Genomic DNA, 22807 nt, shown 5'->3' with positions numbered 1-22807 from the left:
ATTCTAGATAGCACAAACTTCACCTCAGCGCAGTAATATTTCCTGGCAGTGGCTGGAAAGAGGCTTCTCTTTTCTTAAATTCAAAATGAGGAAATGCTTTTGTTTATTGCTTCTCTAATCCTCCCATGTGTTTATTTACTTTTAGAATTCTTCTCTTTTGCGGAAATATATACAAACCTACTAGAGGAGAGATGTTTATTTCCTGAGAGCTTTATCGTTTATTTGACAGCCTTTGACAACTAGCATTGTATTAAGAGCAGATCAGTTTGAGAAGTCAAAATTGTGAAGATGGGAATTTCAAAAGCAGAACTGGTTGATTTTGCACACATTCTTGTATCCATCAACAGGATTTGCCATTACATCTTCTGCAGAAATATAGAGTAATTAGAATGAGTTTCTTCCTAATACCACTTAGTAGCAAGACTACTCCCTTGAAACATGAAAGATGGTAGACAAAGTAATAATAAGAACCACATAATATTTAAAAAGGCACATGCAATTATGCTTTGTAGAACAAACTGAGTGGTCAAGCAGCAGGCTTTTGTGTATTCAGCAGTTCTACAGACTCGTCCTCCCTTTGCTTATTTGTTCTTAGAAGTCAAGTTTTCTTTTTTGCACATAATGTTTCGAACCACAGATTTTCAGATAATAGGGAAGAGCAAAGCTCTCTTCCTGAATCTGCAGTCGTTGTAAAACACCAATACTTTAGACACAAAAATTTCAAGAGAGAGGTTGATTCTTCAGCCTGGTGGTGACCCTGACATCTAATGACAGTCTATTCACAACTTATCTGTCTATTTTTTCACTACTTCTCTTGCTGTGTTATAATTTCTTTATAGTATTTTAAATGTAAAAAGGGGCGGAACTAGAAATAAAATCCTGCAACCAAATATTCAGAGGGAACTAGGCTGCCATTGGCCATGGCAGTCAATTGAAAGTTGTAGTCAGCATGTGCTGGGACAAATCTTGGAGTAGGAGAGATGCTGCAAACATGTAGTGAGTGTGTCTGTCTTGCTCTTTTCTTTTTTTTTTTTCTTTTTTTTTTTTTTTTTTCCATAAGTAAGCAGAGAGCTTGGGAAGTTTGTAGTACTTGCACAGAAGCTCATTTAAAACTTTGAGAGAAGTGAACTGAATTTAAACAATTCTCAGGAATCTCTTTCCCTCTAGGCCTCAGACATGGTCTCCCATGGAAAAGAAATATATCTGATAATTTATTATCTGTACTCTGTCAAGATATTTTAATGAGAGGTCAGTAAATACCATACATTTGTAAGCAAACAAGCAAAAGCTGGGCTATTTCTTTATGACTTCCGCAGAGTCATCAGAGTAGCTTTCTGTCAGATGCTTTCACTTTGAATGAAGAAATTATATCTAGTCTGCTTAGGTTCAGTTCTGTGAGCCGAGCAATTTTTGACATATCAAGCCAGCCTAAAACTTAATTAGCTGAGGAATAGGAAGTAAATATGTAAAAGAGGCTTTGCAGAAATCTTAACACTTTTTTCATTAAAAAGAATAACACTGATTTTCCTGGCTGATTGCAGTGTGATATGCACCATCTGTGGTGATCAGATATGTATCGGAAGCACTGCTTGTGCTCCACTTCCCATATTTCAGTCAGAAAGGCAAAAGGAAAAATGTGCAAGTTGACATTTCTTTAGAGGAACACTCTTCCAGTATGAACTATAGATTCACAGGAATTAGAGACCAAACAGTTGAAGTATTCCTCTACCCCTCCACCCCCACCCCCCTTTTTAAAGTGTCTTCATCAATCAAAATCAACATAAATGAATAATGGAGGTTGATAAAATGTGAAGAGACAATAGCAGCCTTGTTTAGAATTGTCGGCCATAAATCCATTGTATCCAAAGGGACAGCATGAAGCAAATACCTGCTCTCACTGGCCGCCACTGCCATTTAGCCTGTGATTTGGGATATCATATAAGCAAGTGCTGATGTCTCATTGAAGCTTCAGCCCTTTAATGCTTGCTTTATTTTGGAGCACTAGGGCTACGATGAGTCAGGGGAACTCAGAGGGCGAAGGTTTGGAGTGACAGGGGAGTTTCCTTTCTCCTCATTTGTTAATTTGGGATGACAGAAATAGAAATGGCATTCTCATGAGTAGGTCAAAGGTTTTTTTAGAACCAGCAAGAAAACAAGGAAGCTGGTGGAAAAGGAATGACAGAGCGCATTATTTAAAATCTTTAAAACTGGGGGCTAATAGAGGTTTTCTCTGAAAGAAAAAAGGGAAGGCATGCCTCCATTGGCCATACAGAGGCATGCACAGGATTGGAGAAGCCCGATGGAAAGCAAAACCAAGAGGATTATGTACCTGGATTTCAGAAGGCACAATTTATGGTGTGGCTTTTGAGTCCTGACATTTTGATTTAGCTGTGATAGACCTGAAGTCCAGTGAGCTGCTCTTGTAGGAATCTGACAGAGGGGCAAGACCCTCCAGGGTTCAGTTGCTCTTTCTGCCATTTTGAAATGCCAGATCTTAAATGGAAACTTGTCTTCCTTCCTTCCTTTCTTCCCATTATAAAGGTCCTTACATTTTTGTGTGTCTTTTGGAAGCAAGACTTTGTGAGCAAGATCAAATGTGATTCTTAGGCCCAGACCCACAAATTCAAGAGGTTTAAAGTTGCCTTTTTTTAATTTTTGTGTCTTCTGTAAGTGTACTTTGTTTGGTAGAGCGTATCAGACAAGGATCACTTGCTAAGGGCTCATTAGCACCAACAGCATCCTAGCTATATTAGAATCTGTGAATATATCTACCTCAACTTTATTTCATGCCTTTTATGATTTTCATTCTCGCTACATTAAAAAAATAAAACAAATACAACCAACTACCTCGCAGGAAAGATTGATGACCTTTCTGATAGTACAGAGGAATGTTCTTTAAAATCGGAATCTGAATGAGATCTGCAGTGGCATGGCACCTCACTGTAGAGTGGCTTGAAGATGCCACTTCTGTTGTGAAAACAGTTTATTTAGTAGTTAGTGCCTTGACTTTTCTGTCTTTGTACTTCTGAAAGATGATCTCTTGCAAACGATGAACCCTTAGCCTTAACGAAGTACTGATCCCTCTTTAACATTTACTTAATTGAAGCTTAGAAGTAAAAAAATATAGTGTAGTATTTTCAGACTGCCTGTGTAGCACCTTTCCAAGTTTGCATGCCTGTCAACGGGATGTCATCCTGTAAGTGTTAATGAATGACTCTATTTCCAGTTCGAGTTTCCATTCCTAGGCAAAAATAGCACCAAATACACTATACCACCAGAATAGATACCACTTTTTTTTTAACTTTATAAATCACACAGCAATAAAAAGTAAACAAAGGTTATTTCTTCATTAAAAATGTTCCATAGGTCCAGTACCAAGTAAAAACTATTAAAAAAAAAAAAAAAAAAAAAAAAAACACTGGTTAAAATGACTGAGTAAAATCACAAGAAATAACTTATCATTATTTTCTAACTAAGCAGACTGTATTTTGTAAGTATACCAATTATATTTAGCATTCCTCAAGGCTTCTATTGTTGGGCTTTTTTTCCACTACCAGCATGAAGTGATGAAGCTTTAAGCATCCTGTCATGATGCTGATGTTTTGTCTAAGGAAAGATGTGTTCCTCAGCTGTTGTAATTACTTCAGCATTTGTGCCTTTTCGGATGACACTTGGCCAACTTTTTTAAATTGCGTAAGTCCCATGTACAGAGTGATGAGGGCTGAGATTTTTAAAGGCCTTGAAGTATCTAATTCATGGCACAGACTGGCTAACTACCTCCAAAGATCTGATTTTTGGATCTGATTCATTTAGTCTAGGAGTCTCAAAGTCCTAATTATCTAACCCATTGCTTAAGGTAGGATTTGGGCTTTTTTTTTTTTTTTTTTTTTTTGATAACACAAATCATTTATAAAGAGTTAGACGAATGTTATAATGGTGTGCATTAGGGTTGGATATAAGGTAGAAAGCAATAACCAGGATTATATGTGTTTGATCTGTAGAATTCTAAAATAGGCTTTTAAATTTGATTAACTGTCTCAGTGTATGGCTAATCACCTAAATCCTTTGTAAACTATTTGTAAATGCACCCTTGACATACAGCATGACTAGTTTGTCTGTATTTTACGAAACACAACAACTCCACTGAGAAAATGGAGCAGTATTTCTGCAATATAGTCAATGTAATTGTGAATTTGTTGTTCCAGATTTTAATTGAGGAAAGTGAAATACTTAGATTTTCTGAATTGTCTTCTGCAAATTTCTCGAGAAAGCTAATACAGAGCAGCTGCAATCTTACTCAAAACAAAAAATGCAAAGGAAAGTAAAAGGAAGGAGAGATGTAAAAGAGTTAAAATATGAAAATGCAATAATTTCAGGACAATTTGGATGTCAGTTCTTTGATTTGAAACCATCATTATCAATAGTGGGATCTCTTGCCCCCAGAACTACTCAATTCTATCCCTGTGCTACATCCAGCTGCCCTCTCGTTTTCATGGACACTTCTGTTCTAGAGTCAATGTCTTGAAATGAAATTGATCCCATGTAAAACAGCCCTCCTCTCCTCCTTTTTTTTTTTTTTTTTTCCTTTTCTTTTTTTATCCTGGATCAGTTCCTTGATCTGATTCATCGCATAGACCCACGAGCTGTTGAATCAGCACAACTGAGGTTGGCATGTTGTAACGTGATGGCAGAAATGAACACCAAGAGGAGATGGGAGCAGGGGGAGGAAGGGACAGACCTGATCATGGCTCCTAAAATTAGTATTGCTGCTGGATGCTTTGCATCTTGGAAACACGGTCTTGGCTTGAGTACAGGGCATGGAGTCAGAACATTTAAACAATAAACTCCCCTCTAGCCTTTGACACCCTTAAACTTTAGTTTTGCCATCTGCTGAGTGGGAATAATGCTAGTTACCTCAGTGATGTGAAGATTCACTAATAATTGTTCATCCAAATAATGCATGAAAAATAGGAGACACTGTTTTTTGCACTCCTGTATTTTGCTGAAATCACTCTCTCATGGTTGTAAACTACATTTCACTTGTAGTAAAATATTTGTTTTCAACTGTGTTCCTCCTATTGGAAATATGTTGCTAGAGCAAAGACAGGTCCCTGTTTTTGTAACCCAAGTATCTCTATTTTTAGTTTTAAGATGTTGGCTGCATCCCTCTCTCTCTCTCTCAAATATGAGTATATATTTATAGCTCTTGCTATTGGAAGAGAATTTCCTGCAAACAGATCCATTTCTGCGGAGCTCTGCTCCAGCACAGAGTCCCATGTGTTCCACTGAGAGATTGCTCCAGAACAAATGTCTGTTCTGGTTGTAGGATCAGCCTTGTGAACTGTAAACTTTATATTGCCTTCAGCACATAATAAATTTGCATGTGCAGTAGGTATTAGCAACTGGGCATCCGATACTTGGCAGAGTTGCATCTGAAGACTTGAGTGACACAAGGGATGCAGCCCCAGCATCCTACTGAGCCGTTTCCACTTTGGATAATTACATCCTCAGTTTTCTCTGCAGTTTTAACTGGGAGGGGAGGAATATCTGTCTTCACGTTTAAAGACATGCATCTTGTAACCATGCTCCATTAAACAGCTGCTACATCTCAGCCAGAGGTAGGTGAGGGGACTTTTGACACAATGGTCGTACCTGCTTTGCGTTCTGAGCCGCACAAACCAAGTCGTGTTACGTGGGTACCCAAGAGCAGGACTCGACCTGCAGTTAGGTTTGGTTCACGTGGAGCAAGCACCACTCGTTCAGATCCTTTCAGGGACTTCAGAGCTACTGATGTGCATAAGGATTGCAGAATCAGGCCCCTAAGGATCCTTAGGAATGAAAGGTATCCTGTAACTGCAAGGTATTATTATGATTACCACTCTGGAGAACACAGAGGTATTGAAGTTGGCAAAATAAATTACAGAGTTAAATGTATAAGTAAACCAAGAAGCGACTGATGTTTTTTGCATAGTAATAATCTTCATAATCACTTCATTTGCACAGTCATTTCATTTTAAACTTTAGGCACAGTTTTGAAGCATAACTCAGTGGAGATTTTTGCTGTAAACTATATACTTTAATGAAAGCTAATTGGAGGACAAATTTTAATCTAATTAAAATGTGACTGCATAAAGCGGAAAGGATGAATGAAGTGAAATGCTCTATGGGGCACAGTTTTCAAACAGCGATTGTCCTGAATACTAAGTCAAATGAAGCTTTTGTAAAATGATGATCATGAACATTGCCAGCAACAGAACAACCTTGAGAGCCTGTAAATGAAAGTTTTAATGTGTGCAGTTTAAAAAGTGGACATTGAAATCACAACCGGGTAAGGACTTTTTTAAAAGAAAGTAAAAAGCAACGCACACAGTCTCATCTGAAAACATAACAAGTAAATTAGCCAAAGGTGTACATTCCTTCTAAGTTCTCATGATCAGCAGATGCAAATGTTTGCAGTGTGCCGATGAGTTATGAGCCCTAATGAGATTTCAATGCTGAGCAAACAATAAAAATTTATGCATTGCATAGTTTTAGTGGCCTTTGGCTTCATGGTTAGTGTTACACCCTTTCAACAGCTTTGGTAATATAATATCCAGCTGGCTTTGGAGGTAAGGAAAATTTTAGGGGTGAACTGAAATTGTGAGAAATAATGTGATTGATTGCTTTGTCAGAATAATGCATTTCCACGGTATAATTGTCCACAGTAATCCTAGCCCGGGTACAGATACGTAGGTTCTAGTTATGTTCGGACACAAATTGTGAAGGATTCAGGTGAGGGATGGCTTTTCCAGCATCTGAGCCAGACCATTTCCTGCACTAGGTATGGATCCAGAGGTCTTACAAACAGCCCCTCTAACAAGGACATTCCTGTCATAGTCCGGTGAGGGGGAGAATTGAAAAGCTGCACTTTCACCAACAACTGTCATGTGTCACAGTGAAAGAAGCTGAGCACAAACACAAAAAGAAACACACAATAGATACTGAAATAAATGTATGTAACGGGGTGCAGGGGGGCTGGGGGAGGCTGTGAATCGGGGAATTCAACTGGTGCGGTGTGAGAGTGAGCTCAAATGTATTAAATTTAAAAGACCATTTGTGGGTTAGGCTTTTATGAATCCAGAACCTTCACTATAATGATTGCCTGCATTACCCTACATAATATTAAAATCTTAGCATGTGATTAATAGCAGATTCCCTGCATACGTGTCACAACACACATCTGCAGCAAATCTGCTAGTATATTTCTGCGCTAGTTTTACTTTTGGGCCATAAAGTAATTCCTGTTTTGTGAATGAGAATAAACCTATTATGCACTAGGTTAGCTACACCCAGTTTCTTCTCTTGAGGGAAAAAGAGCTGCTTATTTGATACGGCATCTCAAATTTCAGTGTTCAGAAGTGAGTTTAAGCCTCTGATAGATTTGCTTGAGCAAGCTGTTGGGAGTTGCCTTCCCTGTTACTTAGTTCTACATTTTCCAAAACCTTCTGTGCAAAGAGTATTGAGAAACTTCTAGACAGCAGTAAACTAGTGGACTTAATTATAAAGTGTTTATTGCTAAATTTGTTAATGAGTCAACATGAAAAAAAGATATATTTATCCCCGTTTCCTCTTAAAATTGTAGTAAAAAATAACTTCAAAAAATCTTTTTCTTAAGCTGTTCGGTGATGCAGTTTTGCTGTTCACAAAAGCCCTTTTTCCCATCCGCAAATAGCTACCTTTCACTTTGCCCCAAGGGAACAGTGCATAGCTCAAATGAAGCTTAAAAAAAAAAAAAAAAAAAAAAAAAAAAAGATTTTTCCCACTTGTAACTCAAACTCTCTGCATATTCACACACATACACAAAATGAAAGAGAAGATGCAGAAATGTTGCTCCAGTCTGCCCTCTGAAAAGTCCTGCCGACCTGTTTTATTCACCAAAATCAAAACAGAACCCAACAAAAACAACTTAAATGACAACAAGAAAACATTAGGAAAGCAACATCTGTTTTGCATTCTTGGCATCAACTCTGCCCTTGCAACACAGGGTCTGACACAGATGTACAGGGTTATGACACCACCGAGTACCGCTTGATTTAAATTGGTGTAACTGAGAGCAGAATCAGGGCGCTGAATTCTTACAACGTTGTGTAAAACCGTGGCTCTTGATCTCCTTTGCAGATGTGGGACTCAAACCCCACTGAAGTTATGGACATCTTTCCATTGAGGGATGTGGGCTGTAGATCAAATTGTATTCCTCTACCAGCAATTTAGAATTTATTATTGACTGTATATTTTTTGTCGGTGTGTTTTGTTTTCTGTATAATTGTTTTACTCTGTCGCTTTCCAATAGCCTTTCACTGTGTGCATTCAGAGAACCTATCTGTTGAATGACATTACATAACTAAACCCTTCAGTTTCTGAGTAAAACAAAATAATAGCAAGGAGAGAGAAATTTAAAGCTGTTCTGAAGAAAGGCAAAAATAGCTCAGATTGTGAATTAAAATGAACCAGCGATTAGGGAAATTTGGGAAGCCAGAGTTGCCAAGAGAGCAGCTCTCTCACCAGAGGCAGCATGATTACATGAGATGGCACAAAGAGAGCAATTCGCTCTCTGTTTGATTGCCCATCCATAGTTGTAACAGAGACAAAATTAGCTCAACTCATACCTGGCATAACTTCAGTGTCTCCAATAGAGCTGTATCAGATGCAATGACATGCTTGCAGTGTTTTCACCAGCCACTAGATGTCTGTGTGTGCTCTACAAAGTTTTTGAGCAGATGATGCCCCTGGTAAACAAGACAGACAAAACTGGAACACAAGCTGTGGGGAAGCATAATAGGTTGTGTTTATAAGTGTAGCATCGTTACTTTAATTAAGCCTGTGTTTAAAGCAATTTATACTGTCTAAAACTAAATTCCAACTTTTCCAACTTCAGACAAATAAGGAAAACGTGCCTCTCCTGGTCCATGTCTAGTTAAGACAAACTGTTTTCTTTATGTCCATGGGAAGGGCTGAAATGTGTCATGTTGTGAAAGTTTTGCAGGAAGTTGCTGAGATGCAAAAGAGGTTAATCTTATTTCTATTCTGAAACAGTGAAAGACCATAAAATAAAACATCTGCTCTGTAAGTGGATCAGTGAGAGCTCACTATATAATTCCAGCCTGTACAATCCAAGTCGTTGGACTGCTGGAACCATAGTTTCACATATACAACGCATCAGCATATCTGGGTGCACTCAGGAAGGCTCTGCGTCAGATGTTGAGTTTAGTATATCTTAAAAAAAGAATAAAAGAAAAAAAAAAAATAGCACTCCTTGAAGAGCAGTTCTGGGTACAGAAATCTATTTCACAGTTCTGTTTATCAGTCAGTCCACCAGCTGACCAGGGTAGCTGCACCTGTGACCAGCTTTTCTGCAGAGATCTCCAAAGCAAAAATGCAAAAGTAATCAGCACATGTTTGCCTTTCATTTATCTCTGTCATCAGGGAATAAGATACAGATAGTATCAGGAGCAATGAAAAGTACATTCTGATATTATTTTCAGTTTTGTGTCTAGACAGAGAGGAGCAACCACTTGTATCTCTGTGGAGCACGCAGCCCCCCTCCATGCTCACATTGGAGGCTGAAGGCCAGAGGGGGGTAGTAGGCTGTCTATATTTAAAAAAAAAAAAAAAAAAAAAAAAAGTTTTAAACCACCACCTACTCATCAGGTGACTGGAGACTGTGGTTGTAAAATGTGCTGCAGGCAGAAGTTCTGAAAAATCCCAGAAAGTGTTGAAAACATCTCTAAACAAGGTATTTTTCTCCTGCACCTTTCTTGCTAAAGGTCCCAATTGCTGCCAAGAAAACTAGTGAGAATGTTAGCTGCCAAATAAAAAATTTATGACAGTGTTTGGCAAAGGATTGTATCACTGCTTGTTTTATACATTTCCACAAGGCTCTTGAAGGGCTGTTGGACACATACAGCTCACTGATCACTGTGCTTTATCTGTTCTTTAATATACGAAAAAAAAAACAAGCTCCAATAAAATACAATTTAAACAACATATATCTTTTTTCTTTTAATAGCCTCCTGTAAGCATTTGCTATGGTAAGAATATAATTTCTAAACAACATTCCATATATATATATATATACATATATATATATAAATATATATATAAATTTAAGCCCTTTACCTGACAAAGTTTCTTGTAATTTGAGTCACTTTCATAGTAAAAATACATGAATTTTTCAATTAAAAATGTATTGCTCTTGCAATTGTGCTTGTTATATGTTGGAGTCTGGGCCAATAAACTGCCTGTTAAAACATAAAGAGGTCCATTCAGTCAAACGTGTGCCTGCCATTTAAGTTTCAAAAACCAAGAAAATAATATGTTGGAATTGCATTGCTCACCAGTATCAATTAGGTTTTCAGCTGTATCGTTAAATTAACTTTGGGGGAGAAAATTGTTCCAATGGATTTAGTGGAAAAAAAATATATTTTTGAATACAGAGTTTGCACACTGACAATAATAATTAAGTTGACCAATGTTGAAGCAACACCCTTAAATGTATTTTTTCCATCTGAAGAAACGAAATTGTCTGTCTCTCTCTTTTCAAACCAGTTAGCAGATTAGGCTTCCAGCTGATAATTAGTGCTGTTTAACACTGATGTTGTCATTCTGAAATCTCAAAGCCCAAACTGTTTGCTTTTTCTCATTATCATGTGCTCTGGAGGTGGGAAGTATGGAATACAGAATTCCACCTTCCTGCACCATTTTGTAAAGAGGCAAAGAGCATCTCTTCTCTGCAGTGGCCAGGAGTGGTAAGACACAATCCTGGTGTATTGTCCCCTTCAAAGGGGACAGCCAGAGCAACATGACCTGGTGCTTTTCCTGGAGCTGCCCCAAGGCAGCATGGCTCTGCACCATGCTTGTTTCTTCATGGCACAGTTGAGCCCACAGCAAATATTTGAGAGCAGCCAACAGCACTACAAATACCATACGCCTTATATATGCTTGAGTATTTCATGGTATTTGATATAAAGTGCTCAAGACAGACCAGCATTAAGAGGATTATTTCAGACAGCATTAGGAGTCAATTTACAGAAGATTAGCTCTAAATCAGGCAGATATCATAAGCAAATTAACATCAGTTGTAGGAGATTCAGAATCAAAATGTGTGGTGTTTTTAGTTTCTCCCTGAATATACTTAGTAGATGGGTAATATTGTCATTAGTTTCCAAGGCTGAGGTGATACATGATACATCTTGAATAGGGAAGAACAGGTATGCATTTTTTTTTTCTAGATGCACACTATTTATTATGATGCTGTTTACTGGCAGTGAAACTGCTTAACTCCAAGTACCCTTCCTCTGCTAAATATTTTATATTTTATGCCATTTCTTTACTGAATAAGGTTTTGTTTGGCCCTAGAAATGATGTCTCCATGGTGTGTTACAATATTCTTAAATAGGAAATATGCAGCTTTGACTTCAGATTGACATACTTAATCCTTTTTTTTTTTTTCTGTTAAAATGAGTCACATTCTAATGCCAACTCATAAAAATGAAGGAGTGTATAAAATGCTATGTACTATGGTGAAGATTACAGCTACTTAAAAATAGCTTCCCTAATATTTAAGCTTGTAAATTACAGATTTGTATTATTTCTACAGGAATGATGTTTAATTTGTATTAAAAAGCAGATTCTGTTCTTCAGTCAGTTTTCAGACATGTTTTTCTGACTGCAGGCAGACATAAGGCATAAGAAACTACCCAATCCCTTCCCAGTATCACAGTTTCAAAATCACTTGCCTAATTAATGGAGAGGATTATGAAATGGACTGAACCTCGATATTAAAGTCTATGTCCTGAGTTGTACTTGGGATTCTGAAAGTTTTGAAGTCTAAGGATGGGATTCCAGTCTTTGGAAAATTTTGTATTCTGCTCTCCAAGAGATATTAAACTAATTAGTCTTCAGCGTACTCCTGAGCATCTGTTTTTCTAGCTGGGGAGGGAAGTCTGGGCAGTGTTTTACAATTTTTTCCTTCTTGATGGACCAAATTCCTCTTGACAAGGTTGGCCTGAGGTCATGAACGTCTCCCTGTGTTCACTGAGACAGGAATCTTCGCCCTTTCTACGAGATCATGAAAACTTACACCCACTCTAAGCCAGGTTGGGCTTGCAGGTCCCTCCGGTTGCAAGATCTGCAAGTGCTCCTGCACTTTGACTTTGTGCCCTGTAGTTTTACAGAATGCATGGAGGCTCGGTGTGGTTATTAAACCGAGGTGTCTGAGGTCATAACAAAGTAGAGGCATTTCTGCTCCCCTAATAGAAATACTGTAACATGCTGAAAAGAAAATACTCTAATAGTGGCAAGTATCTCCTGTCAACTAATTTGATAGTTCTCTATCAGGTAAACCATTTGTGAATACATCGATTCTTTTTATTTTTCACTGTTCTGTCTTCACTATTCCCAGGTTTTCTCTAAACCAGTTGGGCAAAAATTGATTTTTATTTGTTCCACTGGCCTTGTGGAAAATTAGCTTATGAACTGGTTTTTATAGGAAGACTCAAAGCACAGAACAGGTTGAAAAATAAGCCTATAGCAGTCAAAATTGTTGTCTGAAATGTCTTCAGACTGGAAGGCTGAATTTATTGCTCAAAACAAGTACTAGCAATGTGGAGGTGTGCAGTCCTGCTCATTATCACTGGAAAAGGGGGAACCAAAAAGCACAGTAAAAAATTAAATTTTAATAATGCTAGTGATATTTTCTAAATCCTTCTTGACAGAAAGATTCTCATTATTTTTATCTGTCTCAGAGTAGGCTCTTTTAATGCCATCTCACAAATGGCCTTAGCCATGATTGTTTTCCTTTCTTTTAGAGCATTTGAAAAAAAAAAAAAAAGAAAAAAAAAAAGAATACATACCAAAAAAAAATCTATTCTATCATTCAAGAAGTGCCATGAAATGGTAACATTTTGGAGAGCACATCTTCAGGAACAATTGTTGCAGATGCCTCCAGGTTTTTACAAAAGAGGTCAACACTGTTAAGACAATTGTAGCAAACTTGCCATACAACAAGATGCCCAGTCAAATATAGCATGATAAGGGGAAAACAATATAAGCAAAGTAATGTCCAGTCTCCAGGTTCATCACACTTAAAAGCTGTAGGTTTATCATTAAAGTGAGGCAAGGTAAAAGATGTTACTTTCTTTCATCAGTTTAAGATATATATTATAGTGCTATCTAATGATTATGAAAGTTGATAAAATGCAGACTTAAGACAACTTTGCTTTCTTTAAATTGCACAGAATATAGACTTAACTATATTTATTTAAAAAGTCCATTCGTAATCATGTATGTTCTTGTCATTTTATAGCTTGCATACATTTCTTCTGCTGGAGAAGTAATTGCTTCAGCTTTGAGGGGACTGGGGTTAGTTGTTTTTTGTTTTTGTTTTTGTTTTTTTTTTTTGTTTTGTTTTTTGTTTTTTTTTTCATATTAACTGTTTGAGGACAAGGGCTATATGCGGTCAGTGTGCTGAAGAATGCCATTATTCTGACAGCTGGGCTATCTACCCTCCCTCAGAGCTCTTTCTAAAGCGCTTGTAATGTTTGCTGAGGCCTATGGTTCTTAGTCATGCTCAGGTGACTAAATGTATGATTTGTTCTTCTTGATACTTCAGTACCCTGAGAAAGGCTGGTTGGAGATTAATGCAACCTTGACTCCTTCCACTTGCAGTTGCTACTGCACACGTGATCTTCATTTAGACTTGCCAAAGAGATCTGGTGTTGCCTCTGTTTTGCATGAAATGAATTAACCCCCCCCCCCCCCCTCCCAGTTTTGGTTGGTGAGTTTCCATGGCCCCGGAAGCCACCCGCTGTTCCTCCTAATGACAGTAATAATCTAATTTGTTCCCTCCATGGAAGGAGTGGACATGGAGACAGGAGAAAGCTGAAGTTGTGTCACTAAGGACAGTGCAGAAAAATGTTCAATGTCAGTCTCTCATAAGTGGAAGCAAGCTTTTCATCCTTCAGAAATACCTTCCCATGTGTTCTAAAAATAATCAATGAATAAGCTGAGCTAGTAGATGTGCAGTATCCTTCCCTTTGCCTTTTTATCTTTAGTTCTACTGTCCACAAGGTCCTCTTTCGGCTTTCCATATTATTGCAGTTTGAGTGCTGAAGTCTTTGTATATTTGTCTTCCAGTTAGTCCTGCAGATATCTTTCCTTCTCAGGCCACTTCAGTAGAGCTGTCATCCACTTCTTCCCCCCAGATTTCTGTGGTCACCTGTGTACTATTTGTACCTCCTGAGACTACCAGTTCCTTGAGACAGAATTTGTGTAAGCTATGATAATCATGATCCTGATGGCCACCAAATAACACTATATTCCAAAGGTGCTCATACACTTCTGCTATATTTGGAATGTATTACAAGATTTCAATTCAGAATTAAATATGTCAGTAAGTGTTTTAACTAACAAATACTTTGAATTTCAGTTTAATTTTCAGTCTTAACTGTGAGAGTGTCAGAAGGTGACAAAACGTAGTTCTTTGAACCTATCTCCTTGAGATAAAAAACGTATCTCCTTGAGCCATGGAACCACAATGTGTTTCAGGAGGCATTCATCCCAGGGAGATATTTTACTGTTGTTCCCATCTCCCGTTCCTCCAGAATTCCTGTCAAAGGGGAAGGGGGTTTGATTCTGCTCAGAAATTTGTATGGAAATATGGGATCCTTTAAAGAGAGATGGTGAATCAAGGTACTTACTGGCTAATTAATTATTGACAAAATCTACCAAGTTACTGGTGAGTTTCACCTCTGTAGTTTTTCTCATTAATGAGGAAAGACACTTTACAACTTGATAAAGCCTTTGGTGGATGATTTTGCCTTCAAACAAGCTTTCTCCAAGCCAATTTGGTCTTGGGAAAACAGTCACTCTTGCTTGGACCTCATCTTTAAGCTTTGAAGGATAGTCATCCCTACCAAATCTGTAGACACCTAACCTAGCCAGCTAACTTAACTGACTAGTTCTCCTGGGATGCATATATGGACAGGAAAAAGAGAAGGCAGTTCAGAGCAGGCCTCTAGCTCATATACACAAGGAGCTGAGAGAGATTAGCTAGATATAATTTATATGTTTAAAGCTGGATAGTGTGACTACCTTCCTGCACCTGTTATTACATGACTCATTCTTTCATTCAGAGCCCAGGTGGAAACACATTGATGTGGTTTGAGTGTAATATTATAACTAGAGATTGGTATCCATGTTATTATAAGTATACAGCTCCAGTCCTTTAGACTGATCTTTAAAGCTAGAGTATTTATCTCTGCATGCACTACTCCCCAGCCACAATATATTAGTTAAGTTGTAAGGTCTATCTCTTAAAAAAAAAAAAAAATGTTCTTCTCCTAGAAAAATGCCATTCTATTCTATTTCTATTCTTTTCTATTATTATTATTCCCCTTTCCTCTAATTCCAAATCTTTAATCTCATTATCTGCTCAGTTTTCAGCATTTTTTTTAATGGATTTTCAAAAGAATTTGCACACAGGAAACTATAACCCATAGCCCAAAGGCAAGGAATTGCACCTTTGGGAGGGAATTCAAGGAACACGATATAGGCTCCTACTGGAAATGGCCTGTCTCCAGACTGGAGGGGAAGCCCAGACAGCTAGGCCTTTTTGGCATGAAGTAAGCCATTCTCTCACCCCCCAGAGCCTTTTCACCTTTAAATATGCAATGACAATTACAATGGAATTGGTTCTGCTCACCTGGAGAACACAAAAGAAAAAGAAAAAAAACTTGAACTTATTTTCAGAGTTTTAGGAGGGAAGAAAAAACCTTGATTATTTTCAAATTCTTCGCTTTCTCCAAAGTCAGCTCAAAGCGGGCTAGGGAGTTATGCAAGTTGTGCTGGTATTTTTTGGACTGATATTTCTGCTTTCTAATTTCTGTTGTTAATGATGAAACATGTCTCAAGTGAGATACTTCCAACCAGCTGTAATTTTTGCTAGGCAGGGTTCTCTTACTCATTTCAGTAGGTTGCCATGTTTTGCCACAGCCTTTCTAGTTCTTTTCAGCTGCTTTTATTTAAGAAAAGCATTCTTAAACCTAAAGATTGGAAAAATGAATAGTTACTTGAACAGCCCCCAGATACCCTTAACTTAAGAGATTTAGCATTATGTATCTAAGGCTTTGCTTTACCAATCATAACATTTTATTCCCCTATGCTGGGTCTAGTTCTCTGATTTAAAAGCCCCTGATATAAAGTATCATGTATGTCCTTAGATATAGTAATAATAATGTCTGTCCCAGAAGGTAATCGAGTATAGCTGTATTACTTTAAGTTCACATTTACTGATATATATTTCACAAATACTGGTATGTATTTCCTCGTGTGACTGAACCTACACTTTATGTTTGTTTGAATCTGCTGATTTGCTCATGAATGTTGGGTATTTAAAAGCCACTTGCCACTGATTTATATGCACCTATATTTTTGCATGTTAGCAAAAACTGAGGTCACAAATAAAAGAGTACCTAAAAATGTGTAATTCAAAGTGCCCGTTTAAAAGGTACTCTTGTATACAAAGAAGAAGCCTTTCTGCCCAGTAGACTGATAGGAATCATTTCTAGTTACATCTTAAATGCATATATTACAGTGAAACACTGTTGGACAGTGCTCCGTCATCAATCAGTCTGTGTTCTTGAGGACACTATTTTTCAAGACATTTTCTTTAAGAATAAAGAGCTGTGTTGTAATGAATGTGTGCTAACTGGTTCCCCAAGCCGTTTGCATTTTTTTTATTTGTATCAGTGTCAGAGTTGAGCTTCTGTAAGAAATTTTTGCTGTATTTTATTTGTAGTCTTCATTATTTCAAGTTAAGCACACAAAACTCTTTAAGCACCCAGAGTCTGCACTGGTTCGTTTATATCCGTATTTAGTTAACATGTTACCATGATTGCTAATTTTCATGACAATTGTTATTGTACCATCAGTGCTTAATGGCAAGGCATCATTATTCAATGCTGGTCAATCAGGCACTAAGACATGTGCAAGACATCAGGCTGAACCCATATAGATGTCGTGCACTCCCCTGCTAATGAATGCAGTTTTGTAAAAAGGTTTAAACACGGTTGGCATCCTTAATGTAAGGTTTGCAAAAGCTTATTTGGGAACTGCTTTGTGTTTATACGGCACAGATCTAAACATGTCACAAACAGAGTTGGACCCATTGTGTGTGTGCATGTCTGAAGCTACAGAGAGGGGAGAATCATCTTGGGTTTTGCAATGTTGAAAGGCAGCACAATTTCTGGTGTGGTGTGGGTACGGGGAACGGATTTGCCAGGGATGTCAGTGTTTGGAAATGGGTGTGGGACTTTTTCTCCAAAGCAGTGATCTCCATGTGCATCGAAGGGGTGATCCCCTCGCTCCCTGGAAGGAAAGCAGACTGTGTGTGTGGCTCATCAACTCACAGAATAAAGTTGGCACAGGCTCCAGAGAGAGCCTCCGGTGTGACGGTAGTCAGAGGTTAGGCACTACGACCAGAAGCTGGCAAAGAAGGTCAGGTGTTTAGAAATCGGGAGCAGAAGGAAATGCACCAGCAATAGGATGTGCTTTCAGCGCTGATAGCCCAGCAAGCTAGCCCGGCATGCTCTCCCAGACATCCTTTAATGTTCCCCTTGCATCTGCTTTAGTTACTGTTTCTATGTGGTTTTGCACCCAAATATTTTGGGCTGCTGTCCATGATAAACTAGATGGAGCTTGGTTTAAAAGCACAGATTTTTTGACTCTTCTAACTAAAAGCAGAATGAGCCCTTGTGCTCTTCGAGTTTCGAGTATGAAAGGAGCAGTAGACATTGGCTGTTAACAAGCTCCAGCACGCCGGGCTCCAGCAGAACTTGGTGTGAATTCAGTGCACAAGCTGCATCGACTAAATGGTTAATTCATCTCATATCAACAGCACTATGATTCATAATGTAAACTCGAGGAATCCTTGATGTTTCAGTCACACATTCCTCTTAATTTGGCCATGCATTCTTTTAAAGCTACAGTGTGCTAACTTAATAAAATGCAGCATGCAAATGCACAAGTTTTTGCCTTCAGGCATTTTAGCCATGGATGTTTCAATGGGTGTCTTCTTTCAAGTATATATTCTTTCTTAAATTATTTACCCTGTAAACATGCTTTGCATTTTCAAAGAAGAATCTGGGCTTCCTCATTCACCAGATTTTGTTGAATTTAAGGTGTAGTAAAGATAAAAGAATATCATCTGCTTCTTGTGAACATGTTAGCCTTTGGGATTTTTTGTAGTGAGTGTTAGGCCCCATTTTCTTCCCCTTTGGTATTATCACTCCCTCCCCCATTTAAATTCCTTGATGCTTTGCCTAGAGCAATACCCACTGGCAGTGTCTGGCTGTGACAGCACTATAGGCTTCTCTACAGATGGGTCCTGCCAATGCCAACCATTGTTCTACCACTGTGAGCTGGCTTGACTGCATAGCACCAAGCAAAACCCCCTTTCCTCTTCATTTTTTCTTTACTCTAAAGGGTTGCCCTTGCCTATTGACTTTGAGATCTGAAATGTGCTGACACCCAGAACTTGTGTTCACTGTCTGAGCAGCAGCTCCTGGCATCAGGCTTCCACAGGCACTCTTTGCTGTCCCCTCCACAAGTCTGTCCTGCTGCTACCAGACCACTCTATCCTTTTTCTCCAAGCCCCATCCTTCTGGTAGTTTGCAGTTAGTTTAATTTTACTTGCTCACTTGAAAGTAAAACAGTAAAACTTGATGTTATTCTTTTTTAAAAGATATAAAATTAATCTTTAACTGTGGGCTTGAATATTAAAAGTATATAATACTTCAGTGTAGGAGTCTGTTGATAACATCCATCCTATTTCATGATTAATTTGTTCCTTTTAATATGATATTCTTTTGCTGCACTGTGCAGACTAATTCAGATTCCTAGAAATTGAACTTTGATATGTATTTCCTAGATTCCCACTGTAAGTGAACCTTCAATTAGCAGATACAGGTGGCAGCATGCCTAGCTCAATGTTCTCTTGACAAGGATTTTAGAGGCATGGACAGTGATTAAATAATCTTGCAATTGGGTGTGTACTGCCAGAGTATTAAAAATAAAGCATTTGGAGGATTTGGCTTTAAAAATAATAAAAAAAAAAAGAAAAATGTAATTTTAAATCGCAGATGATGAAATGCCTTTTCAGGGGCCAGAGATAGGAGGAGTTGATTTAAACACTCGGTATGTTACGTATGCCTTTGCCTAACTATGTGTTAGATTAAGCGAGTTTCACTCACAGTTAATCCTTTGTAAATTAGCATTATGGATGCCTTGGGGCCCACATCCCACAAATAAAATGGTTGTCAAGCCAGCTGCACTGTGTATTACTTAAGGCTGAATGTTTTAAGAGTTTTCATGCTTTTAATCTATTTCACTGCTGAGTTTCAATTTTGCTGAGTGTCTTTTCAGGAGTGATGAGGGTGAGTGAGTAAATATATATTCTGGTTTTCATGCATTTGCCTGGGCAAATTGTTTGTTATCAGGTGTTTGGCAGAGAATGTCACACCCCGCCACAAAAGACAAGCTTGTAAGTTCAGGTGTTAAATTGAAGTGCAAACCAACAAGAACCAAAAGCCCTTAATTAGCTTTATTTTGTTAGCCTGTTACACTTTTTTTTTTTTTTAAGAGTGAGAAACATCCCTCCCTCCTCCTCATCCTTTTGGCAGAGTAAATATTGCCTGTTAAGTTTGAATTAGCTGTCATCGCAAAAGAATTAATGCTGTGGTTGAGCCTTTCTAGTGAGGAAGGGAAAAATAAACGAGACAGATCTTAGTTCAGCTTTAAGTGATAAATGAGGACAAAGCAGCCCATTCATCTCCTGCTAGGAAAGTGGACACAAACACTAAAGCAGTTTTGCGGAAGACGTGTCAGCAAATGTGATCATTTTGTAACCTGTCAGGAGGATAGAGAGCTAGTCCTTTTAGAGTGTCACAGGGGAGGGTGTCTGTCTGATGTGACAGTTTTCATCCATCCATTTGCTTCTTTTTCTTTAGGTGGGGGGTAAGCAGGGAGAGAGCTGGAGTTGGTTAAAACTGCATTTTTCTTTACACTTTCCAATATAATTTATATGTATATTCACCCGCATCCAAATGAAAAACACTTACCAAGGAAAACTCCCCTCTGCTCTCTAGAGTTTCTTCTCTCTTTCACCATATGAAATATGCTCAGCTTAACACATTACTTTCTCTCTCTTCAAGTTTGAGCCTTGTGCTTCACAAAACAGTTTTACTTCTTTTTACCATGGGTTAGTAAAAGCTTTGTTTAGATTTGTTTTGCAGAAGCATGAGGGAAAAAAAAAAAAGTAATAAAAATAAAAAGAATAAAAACAATGTAGGGCTCTTTCATTATTGGTTTTCTTGGTTTGAGTTTGATTTTTTTGTTTTATTTTGTTTTGTTTGCTGTATCTCTCCAATTCTGATGATATGCTTCATGTACAAATATGTTTTGCAAAAGTTCTTGTTTCACAAAAAGCCTATAAAAATATTCTTCCTCCTCTGTGAGAATGGAAAAAAAAAATTAGATTCATACAATTCAGAATGCTTTTGTAAAATACCTCAAATTCCAATATTAATTGATTTATCCATTTTAACTGACGTATTAAATTCAGGAAATCTGAAACGATGTGACATCTGATTTTAGAAGCAGGGATTTCTCACAAAAATGATTGAACAATATTATGACTTTCTACTACTTTTTATTACTACTAATTTCCATTTTCTTAGGCACGATAGTAAGTGTAACGTTTGCCTATTACCATAAGTAAAGGTATGCTACAGAGACAGGAGATGCTTTTACAACATAAGCTTCACAGTTTGACACTTGCTTCTTTATATCATCCTTTTATTCAAAACTATCTTTTATACTTTTCCCTTGGTGTTTTAGTACAAGTAAGTATCTCATTGACATGTGTTTCCTTGAAATGTTGTACCTTAATGATAAAATCCCTTGAAAATTAATAAATTGTTTCTTTAAGCTGTGAAGATTTCAGAATGGCTTTAAGAATGTAATGGTATTTACAACTACAGAGCACCCTGCTTGGATTGCATCAGCTGAGGAGTAATAATTTAATTTGTTTTAGAAGGTTAATAAATTGTAACGTCATGTACTTCAGTTATTCTAATATATGTTTATATGTATGCATAATTAAGAAAAGGCTCATTCTTTCCTGAATGCTAAAGTCGGATTTAATAGCTTCATAAAGAAATGTTTAGAAACACTGGACATTGAAAGAAATGAAAAGAATCAAGATATTCAGAATGGTGTAGGAAATCCTAAATTTGTGGGCACATGCCTTTTCTCCATAATAGTTTTCTTTGTATCTCTTTTTAACGTTTTATATATATTCTACTATTCTCACTGTTTTGTTTTTTCTTTTTGTCTCTTCTGTTTTTTTTTTCAGGATCATCCAAAACCGAATTTTGATTGTTGTTCTGGCACTCTTCATCATCCTCACGACCGCGATGGCTATTTATTTTTCTGTCAAGAGACGCTGATATCTTTGTTCTTCACTAAGCAGCAACAAACTGCTTGTTCTGAGTAATTAAGACAAAGTGGTCACATGAATCATTCTCTTGCACTGACAGAGTCTCCCTCTCTTTTCCACTATTCAACTCAGGTGCAAGTGGTGTAAAATATTTTGTATTATTGATGGCATAGTTGATGGCATGTGGGGTTGATTATTTTTCTTATATTTTTTGTCTTTATCTGAGTGTTTCTGGAATCTTAATATTTGTTTGGGGGAGGGCTTGCTCTGGTGTAGAAAGACCTAGTGTGTGTCCAATTCTACCCCAGGCAATTAGTATGTAAGTTGGAAGAGTTTAGAGAGGTAAAAGTGGTCTTTGCACTTTTCTTGTGCTATACAGGGTGTATGAATATCAAGCAGTATCTGACCTTATGTGATGTAGAATACGAGTAAAGCACAGGCCAATGATGTAGAAAGTGAACCTGTCTCCTGTGGCTAACTCCTGATCATGAATCATGGTAATAGAGGTAAGCTGGTTAAGAACAGCAGGTAGTTTTTAAAAGAGAGCAACCTTTAGATGATGTTTAATATCTCCTGTAAATCCAAAACATTATTTAACTTTTTATTTTTAATTTAAGCTTTCTTTTCTGCTTATTCAAAACACTTCCATCAAGATTATGATAAAGCATCACTTGCCCAAAAAGGTAGTTGTGACCACAGTCCATCTGTTGAATCAGTTTCAAATCTTCCAGTGTTGATAAGTGCACACACTAGATCTTTATTAAAGGTGTACAAAGATACTTACCTATTCATTGCTGATTGAAAAGAGATCCTAAATAATAGTTTAGTGGCAAGCACTTGACTACCATTAAACAAAAATCTAGATTTTGCATATTGGCCTATGTTGACACCATCTGTTGAAAATATTTTTAGTGTATTCGATTCTGATGTGATGTTCCCCCTTTTAAACAGAAACTGTAAAAATGTTAATTTATACATGCTTTTAGCTCATACAATATATCAGAATTTCATCTTCTAGGCTACCTGTGTGTAAATGAGCTGTGTTTCTCTTTTCCTGTGGGCCGTGCCTCTCCTATAGATATGTGTGGGTTATTTGGCTTATAATTAAGCTTATAGCTCCAGCAAAGATCATTTTCTGGTGATGTAGTAAAGTAATTTTCATGATAACTTTTCAACTCCTTGTATGTAATCCCTTACAAATACTACAATTTGAGAGGGATTTTATGCCCTTGAACTTAAGCTCTAAAATGCTTTCGTGAAACAAAAAGCTGAAAA

The 22807-nt window shown here is 37.5% G+C and overlaps 1 protein-coding gene across 4 annotated transcripts in view; it reads left to right on the top strand.

Moving 5' to 3' along the window:
- VTI1A (vesicle transport through interaction with t-SNAREs 1A) overlaps nucleotides 1-22807 on the top strand; it is a 271732-nt gene that overhangs the window by 245984 nt on the left and 2941 nt on the right. For all 4 annotated transcript variants that reach the window (XM_082764720.1, XM_082764721.1, XM_082764718.1 and 1 more), the window contains one exon: nucleotides 21449-22807. This exon is cut by the window's right edge. Coding sequence is in view for 2 of the 4 variants with exons in the window: in XM_082764718.1 (XP_082620844.1) it covers nucleotides 21449-21542 (94 nt within the window). In the remaining 2 variants the exon portion in view is untranslated. The remainder of the gene's footprint in view (nucleotides 1-21448) is intronic.

Source organism: Aythya marila (assembly GCF_965140915.1).
Source record: "Aythya marila genome assembly, chromosome: 7".
In the NCBI taxonomy this organism is placed as follows: Eukaryota; Metazoa; Chordata; class Aves; order Anseriformes; family Anatidae; genus Aythya; species Aythya marila.
This window is presented reverse-complemented; position numbering and strand designations above follow the sequence as displayed.